At 37.4% G+C, this 12,359-nt stretch overlaps 1 protein-coding gene across 1 annotated transcript; it reads left to right on the top strand.

Annotated features, from left to right (window-relative positions):
- Positions 1-885: 885 nt before the first annotated feature.
- On the top strand, positions 886-12,111 carry LOC107562856 (histamine H3 receptor). Its single transcript, XM_016247598.1, has 3 exons — positions 886-1,132; positions 5,801-5,967; positions 11,362-12,111. Exons 1-3 carry the CDS (start codon positions 886-888, stop codon positions 12,109-12,111), a joined length of 1,164 nt encoding a protein of 387 aa, XP_016103084.1.
- The last annotated feature ends 248 nt before the right edge of the window (positions 12,112-12,359 follow it).

Below are 12,359 nucleotides of genomic sequence, written 5' to 3'. Positions count from 1 at the left end.
ACTGCTGGACGAGGTGTTAGTGAGGCCAGCAGGGGGTGCTCACCCTGTGGTCTGTGTGGGTCCTAACGCCCCAGTGTAGTGACGGGGACACTATATTGTAAAAAAAAAAAAACACCATCCTTTGGATGAGACATTAAAACCAAGGTCCTGACTCTCTGTGGTCACTAAAAATCCCATGGCACTTCTCATAAAGAGTAGGGGTGCATCCCCAGTGTCCTGGCCAAATTCCCTCCACTGGCCCTTGCCATTCATGGACTCCAAATAATCCTCATCCACTGAATTGGCTCTATTTCTCCTGTAGCTGGTCTGTGGCTGCCGTCGCATCATCCAGATGGATGCTGCACACTGGTGGTGGTTGAAGAGGAGAGAACCCTAGTTTTTAATTGTAAAGTGCTTTAGGTGTACAGCAATACACAATAAAGTGCTACATACATCCCTTAGTCATTGTTTTCAAGGCAGAAAATGAACTTTCTTTCTTTGTTTCATTAAAATTATCAAGTAAAGAAGAAAAGAAACAAGAGGAAGGATATAGAGACCCAGCTGACATTAAGGTCATCATCACTGAGATTTATATGTTGAATGCTTAATATTTTTATCAGTGTAAGTCATTACATTTTAAATAATTGATATAGTCTGTACGGTTTCTTTGATTTCTTACATGGGATTACTTGATTTACATCACATTTCACCACGGTTTTTAAATTATGTCCGTAAAGCAGAACACTGAAATGAATGAAAGGGTCGGTAGCATGGCTCTGAATCGCTCTTGACGCGCGCGGTGGGGACGGCGAGGGGCGTCAACTGCGCGCGCACCACACGTTTACCCCGAGCCTTCGTGAGACTGATGAAAAAGACAAGCTCGAAGTGAAGACCGTGAAGCTGTCGATGGGTAACCATCACTACGATCCCAACATGACCCGTGAGCACACGGTCAGTAACTGGACCGCCGTGAGGAGAGACGCGGGGTTCGAGGGTCCGGCGCTCGCGCTGCTCTCGGTCATGATGGTCATTCTGGTTGCTGTGATCGTGTGTGGAAACGCGTTGGTCATCGTCGCCTTCAAGATGGACAAGAGTTTGCGCAAACAGAGCAATTATTTCCTACTAAACCTGGCCATCTCAGACTTCCTCGTGGGTAAATAAAGTTTACATAAAAGTTTAATAAATAGTCTTATATGTATATCTCCAGTTTAGTCTGTTATAGCGACAATATCAAATGTTCTAGTGTTTGTCAGTGTTACAATTAGCTGCAAACTGATGCATGCGAACAGTGTGCAGGACTGGTCTGTGAATATTCAGAAACTAAAAAATAAATACATACAATTCGTTAATAATATCTAAGAGTTCTTGATTAGTAAGAGTATTGTCTTAATATATTCAAACCGCTCTCTTCAGCATTTTAGTAAAAATATATTAAAATCGCACATGCATACTCTTAATTTAAAAGGATTTGATTGTACCATGTTCACTTTGAATAACAATAGTTATTTAATAATGTGACATATGCATATTACTTTCTCCAGAGCTTTGAGTAAAAAAAAACAAACAAACTCCAAAACAAGAATCTTAATGAAAAAACAAAAACTAAAAAAAGAGTCTGTTTAAACATCAGTATAGTGATGTAAGTAGTGAATTAATGTGAGATGAGTGCAGCTCTCTGCTTCCCTTACTCAGCACATCAGTGTGCATTTACTGTAGTATTTAGCTAAAAAAGAATATATTGCATGATGTTGATGTTTGCAGGTTGCATGGGAAACAATGTCCTCTGTCAGTGGATTTGTCTCCGTCCAAGCATTTCTGCATTTTTCTCCCCATGTATTGTGTCAGAATTTTGCCTTGTCATATCTGGGTGTTAAAAACTGCTAAAAACTCATTAATCACTCTATGTGATGTATTATGCGTCCACCGATGTCTGCTCTTGAGATGACAAAATCTATACGCAGCTCAGAATTACTATAGATACTATCACAGTTAAAAAAAAATCTAACAACTGGTGAGGAAAGCAAATATTGTAAAGCTAAAAAGTAATTGCATGAAATCCCTTTCAGGCAAATCAGTCTCGTACAGCTATCTCTGTCTGTCAGTGTTACATTTAAATAACATTGCATATCAGGAATAAAACTGGGCAAAGATGAAACGAGGAATGCTTATTTAACAAGTATGCAAAATATACAGTTAGTACAACATAGATGATTTGATAACTTTACTCCTACACCTGTTGCTGTCAGTCCCAGGCTTGTCTAGCTTAGTGGATAAATACAAGAATCAGGAACTGAATATGTATGTCTTCTAACTTTTAATTCTAAATTTTTATGCTTTTAATGCAAGGGATTCTAATCTGCCCTAACACACATTTTGATAAGCCAGAATTGCAGTGGATGTATATCAGAAATGGTGATAACCTTTCTCTGCATGCTGTTTTGTGAATTCACTAGAATGGATAGTGATTACATAAACATCTGTTGTGAAAGTGGGCTCAAATCCAAACATATTAGTACCATAAGAGTGCATATTGCTACCATAAAGGATTAGTTCACTTCCAGAATAAAACACTCCTGATGATGTGATAATCCAAGATGTGCACGTCTTTCTTTCTTCGGTCGCAAAGAAATGAAGGTTTTTGAGGAAAACGTTCCAGGATTTTTCTCCATTATAATGGACTTCAATGGGGACCAACAGGTTGAAGGTCCAAATTCGCTTCAAAGAGCTCTTATCTGACACACTCAGTTTAGTTAGTGGATCTATTTTCTAACGAGCTGCTGATCTCAATCAGGTGTGTTAAATAAGGGAGACATGCAAAATGTGCAGACATATCTTGTCATTTTTATGCTTTTAATGCAAGGGATTCTAATCTGCCCTAACACACATTTTGATAAGCCAGAATTGCAGTGGATGTATATCAGAAATGGTGATAACCTTTCTCTGCATGCTGTTTTGTGAATTCACTAGAATGGATAGTGATTACATAAACAGCTGTTGTGAAAGTGGGCTCAAATCCAAACATATTAGTACCATAAGAGTGCATATTGCTACCATAAAGGATTAGTTCACTTCCAGAATAAAACACTCCTGATGATGTGATAATCCAAGATGTGCACGTCTTTCTTTCTTCGGTCGCAAAGAAATGAAGGTTTTTGAGGAAAACGTTCCAGGATTTTTCTCCATTATAATGGACTTCAATGGGGACCAACAGGTTGAAGGTCCAAATTCGCTTCAAAGAGCTCTTATCTGACACACTCAGTTTAGTTAGTGGATCTATTTTCTAACGAGCTGCTGATCTCAATCAGGTGTGTTAAATAAGGGAGACATGCAAAATGTGCAGAACTGGAATTGGGAACCACTGCTCTAAGGGACTATTATGCACCCTTTAGGGGTAAAGAAGGTGCAAAGGTGTCCCTTTGAGGGTACTGCCCCCTAAAGGTACAATGTTTGCACTTTTTTCTTTTTCTGAGCGTGCATGACAGTCCATCATATTCTGTTATAGAGTGCATGATAGTCCATCAAGCTCATTGACGGCTGATTGGCTGGCTGGCACATGACAGATCCCTATGCAAACAAAGTATTGCTTGTATTGGTGTAGCAGTTACTATTTGTTTGGGACTTCTGCTTCTGTAATTTCTCACTGGAAAGCTTGACCTATGATTGGAAAAGTGCACTTTGTATGGAGTTTTTTTATTGCACTCTAATGAACTCCATACCATATTATTGCTATTATAAATCCACATACAGATCTTAACGAGTCATTACACCAGAGATCTTCCCTGCATGCTGGAGACTATATTGCCTCACAGTCATTTTTATGCAACTCTAGTCAAGAATAACATTTACAGTTGTCTCATTCATAAGTAATTTGCATTATATTGATCACACTTTAGTTTGGGGTCCAGTTCTCACTATTAACCTTTTAAGACCCGGCAAAACATTTTAGGAGAAAAAAAAATGTTTTGATGTCATTACATTGTTTAGAGCATTAAAAAAAATGTAAAAAAAATTTAAAAATGATATTTCATTCAGAAGTCATGGTGCGTCCTTGGTAGAGGACATCGGGACTCAATTTCTTTAAAAAAATAAAAAGACATGAATGAACATGCATAGGCAAAAACAATTGATTTTTTTTTTAATCACCAATACATTTTTAGTTTTCAGGATTTTTTTTTATCAAACTTTGTATAAAGATAATTCTCAACTATGTTATAACAGAATGGTTTGATATACCATTTTTCTTCATGCAAAATGTGTGTAAAATGGCCACAAACGGGTTTTCTCATTATATATAATGTATCTATAAACTAAATCTAATTTGCATATTAATGTGTTTTTGGGGCAACATGTAATGAAAAAAGAAGTGTAATATTGAGAGTAATAATTGACAAGATTTTCATAATAATATATAATATTTCATAGGAATATTGAAATATATTTTCTTTCCTTATTCATTTGTTGTGTCTCCCAAAATGCATAATAAACATGCTTTTAGTCATATTTTGATTTGAAACCCCATAACATTTTCCTGAGATGTTGATTTATGACACACAGTTTAAAAATGTGTCAGATTTCAATAACAATTACAAAATATTATCATATTTCCATAAGAGTGTCACTAAATTAATATCAGACATTTTTGAAGACCAAGGAGAGGGGGTGGTCCTGGTTAAACATCCAAACATTTAGTATCTCTGAAAAGCCCTGAATGTGCTCTGTACAGGACATCCAGACTTACAACTGTGGCATGTATAGTCTCAGAGAAATTTTATAAAATATAATGTCTTCATATGAGGATGCAGGGTCTCAAGAGGTTAACTAACTATTAACTTCGACTTTTGCCTCAGTAAACTCCTAATTTGCTGCATATTAATAGTTAGTACGGTAGTTGTTAAGTTTAGGGATGGGGTGGATTATGATATCTAAAATATGATCATGCAGAATAAGGCATTAATATGTGCTTTATAAGTACTAATAAACAGTCAATATGCTAGTAATATGCATACTAACAAGCAACTAGTTAATAGTGAGAATTGGTCCCTAAACTAAAGTGTTACCATTACATCTAATACAGTAATGTAGAGTTAATATTTCAGTGGTTTCAAGATAGTTACACTTTTTAATAGTTTGCATTGTTTTGCATTTTATTAATACATTTCTGTGTCTTAGCACACACACTGTTTCAAATTATTAACTGTTATTACTGTGCACTATTGTTTTCTACTAAATTTGACCCCATGCATCAGTGAAGTGCCTATATTTGCATATATATGTAGCACCAATTTACATTTTTTTTTATACTGAGAAAATATATTTTACAAAGTGTTGTTGTACTTGAATTCAGCCTCAAGTTCAAACCATGCACAAATCTAACAAACACTTTCGTTCTTGACACATTCAAGCAATATCTAAGGACAATATTTCAGGCAAAATTCAGCCAGTTTAATAGAAATCCATGCAATCTGGAATTCGGTTGAGAGCAAAACATTTTCCCACAGATTTTGGGTTCAATGTGGTCATCCAGATTCTCCACATTGACCAGCATAAACCTGCTTGGGTTGAAAGTGATTTGTTCGTGATCTGTGCTTCTTAAATCTCTACGCTATTACAATAGACAACCGTTTTGACCGTGTAATTTTGTTAATGTGACTGCATGTTTACTCTTGAAATTGCAATCATTGTGTAACCACAGCAACACGGTTGATAGTCATCACTAACTGAATGACAAAATGCTGTAACAACAGATATGAATAATTAAAACTATTCAGCTTGACCCTTCAGAATGACTATAACAATGCTTTCTGATTGGTGTTTCCCACAGGTGCCTTCTGCATACCCGTGTATATGCCCTACGTCTTGACAGGGAAATGGATGCTGGGTAAAGGACTTTGCAAGCTGTGGCTTGTCGTAGACTACCTTCTCTGCACTGCGTCCGTCTTCAACATCGTACTTATCAGCTATGACCGCTATCTCTCCGTTACAAAAGCGGTGAGGTGCACCGTATTTTTAATATGGACCAATCTATAGCGGTGTATTCATTGTGATTCAGCATTATTAACTCATGACAACCGTCAGAAAGTATTGTCCAGGCTGGTGATAAACAGCAGCAACAGGCACTATTAATGAAACTCATTAAGAGAAATACATGCACAGTCACCGTGACTCAGTCTGTTTTGTTTTGTGACTCATGAGAACGCAGAACCTGGATGCTGACTATTATAGGATATCACATACAGTATTATTTAGAAATGGTCAAGATTATGAAACTCTTGCTTGTGTAATAACCACCGAAAATGATAAAATGCTTATTAAGAGTCTGAGCATATTGAAACTTGATCATGGTTAAACATAATGCATAAACTACATGCATCTGCACGGATCCCCAAAGCAGTTGATTTAACTACTTAAATCAGTTGGATTTACTGTTTTTCATACAATGGGTGAGTAGTAAACTCTATTATTCAATGTTGCTATTTTTACATATTTGGGCAGATTTTGAAGTAGCTATATGTTCGATATTAATGTATTGAGGAGATTGATCCTTACATTAGATGTCCTTAATGTTTTAGTATCATAAACATTTGATATAAACAGGATGCATGTGAACATTGTCTAGAGATCGTGACAGCAGTAATTCATCGAATGGCACATATTCTGGCATGCAGTGTGATTGCACATCATTTTGGCATGTTAAAGAGCAACTCAGGTGTCTGGATCACATCTCTTTTGACACTTTTGTGTTAACATTATCCTTTGTTTAATTTTTATGTGAACTAGCAAATGTACAGGAAATTTACGTTACCCTTGAAAACATTTTGCATTATCACGTCGCTCAGAACTAGGGTTTAATCCATGTCTTGGAAGTTGTTATACTACCTGTATTGATCAGAACACCCTGACAACACCAAACAACCAGCTAGCAATTCCTCAGAATCAGTAAGACTAGCGATTGTGGGCTCTTGTTGAGAAGTTTGAGACGTGGCCACTTCAGCCTTGTGTAGGGATCAGGGTTGTTCGCCATTCTGAACTGAATTAAAAATGGCTTTTGAATTCCTGAGCTTGAATTGAAAAAACACAAATAAATTCACATTTTTTTAAATAATACATTTGTGACCCTGGAGCACAAAAGCAGTGTTAAGTCGCTGGGGGATATTTGTAGCAATAGCCAACAATACATTGTATGGGTCAAAATTATTGATTTTTCTTTTATGCCAAAAATCATTAGGATATTAAGTAAAGATCATGTTCCATGAGGATATTTTGTAAATTTCCTAACGTAAATATTGTAAAACGATTAGTGATATGCATTGCTAAGAACTTAATTTAAACAACTTTAAAGATGATTTTCTCAATATTTTGATTTTTTTGCACCCTCAGATTCCAGATTTTCAGATAGTATTATCGTGTATCTCGGCCAAATATTGTCCGATCCTAACAAACCATACATCAATGGAAAGCTTATTTATTCAGCTTTCAGATGATGTATAAATCTCAATTTCAGAAAATTGACTGGTTATGACTGGTTTTGTGCTCCAGGTTCACATTTAATTTTTCAGGACATCCCTTCCTCTTTTTGCTGGGTAGGAATCTTAATGATAATTCAACCTGGTGCAGGATTTCTATTCGCAAAGGGCTGGTGAAAGTGATAGACCTGTTTATTTATCATCGATAATATGCTTGAGAAATCGTTACTGGCATCCTGGGACTATGTCCTAAAAAATAAATAAATTAAATAAATAATAATCAAAACTCCTGATTATGATCGAATGATACCCTTCCAAGAGAAAGACCTCTCCAGTTCCTCCATGGGCTGACTGGATATTAGACCTACCACAGACTGTCTGCATGGCTTTAGGGTTTCCCTAGGTCCTTAAAGAATTGTCTTTTCAAAATATAAGGCCAAAATAAAGTCTTGATTAGTATAAAGCAGGGGTGCTCAGTCGTGCTCGTGAAGGGTCACTGTCCTGCAGAGATTAGCTCTAACCCTGATTTAAAAATCAGATGTATAGGGAGCAGCATGCAAGCTCATTGGCTGGCAGATCACATGTCAGGACGCGATCAGTTCACACTATGCACCTCACTGGCTGACAGATTAACCATGCATGGTTGACACACCATTACACCTCATTGGTTCTTGTGCATCAAAATAATGCTGTTGTGCTTCCATATTTGTGTGCTGATCGGTGTTTGATTAAAGCCTTAATTAATTCTGTTCATCATGCAGTCGTGTCTCTTAAGACTTAATACATTTACCTTTATCCAAATATGCTTTCATCTCATGATCTCAAGGACAGTGGAGATCACAGCAACACACCCACTCTCCTCACAAACTAAAGGCATTTTTTAATTCATTTTTTAAATTATTTATTTTGAGAATTTTTGCTCGTAGCACAAAATTAAAAAAAAACACAAAACTTAACAGAGCATAACATGCTTGAGAAATCGTTACTGGCATCCTGGGACTATGTAAGACCTAAAAAATAAATAAATTAAATAAATAATAATCAAAACTCCTGATTATGATCGAATGATACCCTTCCAAGAGAAAGACCTCTCCAGTTCCTCCATGGGCTGACTGGATATTAGACCTACCACAGACTGTCTGCATGGCTTTAGGGTTTCCCTAGGTCCTTAAAGAATTGTCTTTTCAAAATATAAGGCCAAAATAAAGTCTTGATTAGTATAAAGCAGGGGTGCTCAGTCGTGCTCGTGAAGGGTCACTGTCCTGCAGAGATTAGCTCTAACCCTGATTTAAAAATCAGATGTATAGGGAGCAGCATGCAAGCTCATTGGCTGGCAGATCACATGTCAGGACGCGATCAGTTCACACTATGCACCTCACTGGCTGACAGATTAACCATGCATGGTTGACACACCATTACACCTCATTGGTTCTTGTGCATCAAAATAATGCTGTTGTGCTTCCATATTTGTGTGCTGATCGGTGTTTGATTAAAGCCTTAATTAATTCTGTTCATCATGCAGTCGTGTCTCTTAAGACTTAATACATTTACCTTTATCCAAATATGCTTTCATCTCATGATCTCAAGGACAGTGGAGATCACAGCAACACACCCACTCTCCTCACAAACTAAAGGCATTTTTTAATTCATTTTTTAAATTATTTATTTTGAGAATTTTTGCTCGTAGCACAAAATTAAAAAAAAACACAAAACTTAACAGAGCATAACCAAAATAGTGCTTGCACACATAGTGCTGTTACAAATTACTTGTAGGACTTGCATATGTATTTTGCACAACCGTCCAAGGATTTAAATCACATTGTTTGTTTGTTTGTTTATTATTAGTAGTGCATTTAATTGCATATTTAAGTGCACTACCTTGAGTGTTTTATTTTTGCTCGTAGCACAAAATTTAAAAAAAACACAAAACTTAACAGAGCATAACCAAAATAGTGCTTGCACACATAGTGCTGTTACAAATTACTTGTAGGACTTGCATATGTATTTTGCACAACCGTCCAAGGATTTAAATCACATTGTTTGTTTGTTTGTTTATTATTAGTAGTGCATTTAATTGCATATTTAAGTGCACTACCTTGAGTGTTTTTAGCTTTTTATTTTGTATTTTTTACCAAATGACTTGTAGGACTTAAATTTGTGTTTTTCACAACTGTTGAAGGACGCAGATAACATGTATTTATTAGTATTATTATTATTGTTATTAGTGCATTTAATTGTGCACTACCTTGAGTATTTTTAGGTCTCCAATAAAAAATAAATACACTATCAGTGTTGCAAAGGAGCTTCAAGTGTATTAGGCAGCAACAGGTGTGAACTGGGACTGTTGTTGTTTTTTATTTTTTCATTTTGAGCAAAAGTCATTTTTGAATGGATGTGGGGTTAAATCTGTCTAACTAAAGAAACATCCTGAGATGCTCCGGAAACAGAGATTTACAAAGCAGTGAATATTGTGGAATATTTACTTCACAGGTTCCTCTGATGTTTGGTTAGAGACTCAGGTCAGAAAGCATCCTTGAAATGTCTTGTTTTGTTTTCCCACACAAGCTCTTAACATCAGAGCAATGATACAGACATAAATCACAATACGCAGCGTCTGCCTTTAATCTGCAAGACAGCCATGTTTGATCTCACAGACTGCGGCTTCAGCTTCAATCAAAGCCAGTGAAGGAAGAAAGATTCATGCTATCATTGGCAGCACTATGGAAGCGCACACATACTCGGACATATGTGTGTACCAGCAAAAGAAAGTCTTCATTCCCTACTGTGCGTTTTCTGTGTACAGTTCAGTGGAGCAATGCCACACTTGTTGTCTTAAAATTAATTATTATCAATTATAATGATTTCGTAATGTGCAGACCACAATCAAATTACCAGTCATATTTATTTTGTTAATTAGCATGAAATTTAATACATCAAAAAAGCTTGGAAGTGGAAAAGTAAGCTATGTTAGTGATTAACTGTGTCGGACGCTTCATTCACAGCGCTTATTCAAACAGGGCTGCATTTCCCAAAGCATAATGTGCATAAGATCGTCAGTAAAATATAAGAAACCATTCCCACCACTAGTCTCTATGATCCATCCATTTCTAAGCCTCTTCTCCTGTAGGGTCACAGGGACGCTGGAGCCTGTCCCAACCCAGAAAATTGACTACCGCAAACCTTAGTAACATTGCATGATTCATTGTAATACTCTCCTCCTCCTGTACATTTTGAGTCTTAAAAAAGGGAAACTCCTACAAATGCATATGCAATAAGCTCAACAGCAAAAATAACTGTGTCCATGTCTTTCATTGCTAATGTTTCACTGCGCATCTAAATCCTGACAGTTGTTTTTTAACGCCAATAAAGGGTTTGCACTGACGCAAGCTGTTAGTAAATCTGGCCCTAAATGTTCAAATGGATCATGCATAATGAAGGAGAGAAAAAAGAGCAAAATGTATACCTTTAGTATAAATTTAGTATAAACAGTAACCATATTTTGGTTAATTTCATTGGAATATTTCTTAAAATATAGAGAAGCACTGGTTGTCTTCTGTGTTCTGGCATTGTTATTTTTGTCCTAAAAGAAAATTAAATGTGTTAATACTTTTGATTAACACATAATGATCTAACTAAAGAAAGAAAGAAATATTGATTGACTGAAAATGATTGACAGCTGTAGTTTACTTTTATCAGTTATCCAAGGCTGTTTCTTTATTAGCCAAGGAACTTATTTACAGCATTCTAGACCTAATTTAGCCATAATAATGGATGTCTCTGACTGTGAGTCTTTGGCTCGGTATGAATGTGGTGTTATAACGATGCATGCATCTCTGTATTTATTACAAATGTATTGATTTTTTTTCTTTCTGTCAAATAAATGCTTTTTTTTTTACATTGTGTTATTTCTTGATCTTAGGTATCTTATCGTGCCAAGCAAGGAATGGCCCACTTTGCGGTGGTGAAGATAGCAGTGGTTTGGATTCTGGCCTTCCTCCTCTACGGACCGGCCATATTATTCTGGGAGCAGCTGACCGGAAAGAGCCGCGTGCCGGATGACGAGTGCTTCGCTGAGTTCTACTACACCTGGCACTTCCTGCTTTCTGCTTCGGCGGTCGAGTTTTTCTCGCCGTTCTTATCCGTGGCTTTCTTCAACATCAGCATCTACCTCAACATCCGTCAGAGGAGACTCGGCAGCAAGAAAGAATCCTGTTCTCCAAAGTGCCAGGATGCTGCAAATCTGTACGGCGAGAAAACGCGCATGAGCGTCCGAATCTGCTGGAACTCGATGACGCTCAAGAAGAAAAGCCCAGCAGGCGGCGAGAAGCGCTCTGAGAGCGACGGTCTGTCGATGCGGTGCGTCCAGCGCTCGCGTCTGAGGCAGGACAAGAAGATCGCTAAGTCTTTGGCCATAATCGTGTGTGTTTTCGCGGTGTGCTGGGCGCCGTACACTCTGTTAATGATCGTGCGAGCGGCGTGCAGAGGAGACTGCGTGTCGCATCACTGGTACGAGGTGACGTTCTGGCTGCTGTGGCTGAACTCAGCGATCAACCCTTTTCTGTACCCGCTGTGCCACAGCAGCTTCCGAAGGGCCTTCTTCAAGATCCTGTGCCCACGACAGAGGTCCAGCATACCGCTGACAGCCTATTCATCCAGCACACACAGATAGTCTGAGTGATCAGAGGACAGCACACATGTACTGAAATAGTGTGTACAAAGAGGATTTAAGTGTCTATGTATGTAAAGGAATGTTCTGGGTTCAATACAAGTCTGTCGACTGCATTTGTGGCTTAAATTGGTGTTTACACAACACCGATTTCAACTTAAAACGGAAAACTTCTTATGTGTTTTGGCCGTTCATTTACACCCACGCAAACTCTTGAAAACGGGTTTCAAAGTGCAAGTTTTTGAAAACTA

Source organism: Sinocyclocheilus grahami, unplaced genomic scaffold (genome assembly GCF_001515645.1).
Source record: "Sinocyclocheilus grahami isolate Dianchi unplaced genomic scaffold, SAMN03320097.WGS_v1.1 scaffold844.1, whole genome shotgun sequence".
Lineage (NCBI taxonomy): Eukaryota > Metazoa > Chordata > Actinopteri > Cypriniformes > Cyprinidae > Sinocyclocheilus > Sinocyclocheilus grahami.
Note: the sequence above shows the minus strand (reverse complement) of the source record. Positions and strands in the feature narration are given on the sequence as shown.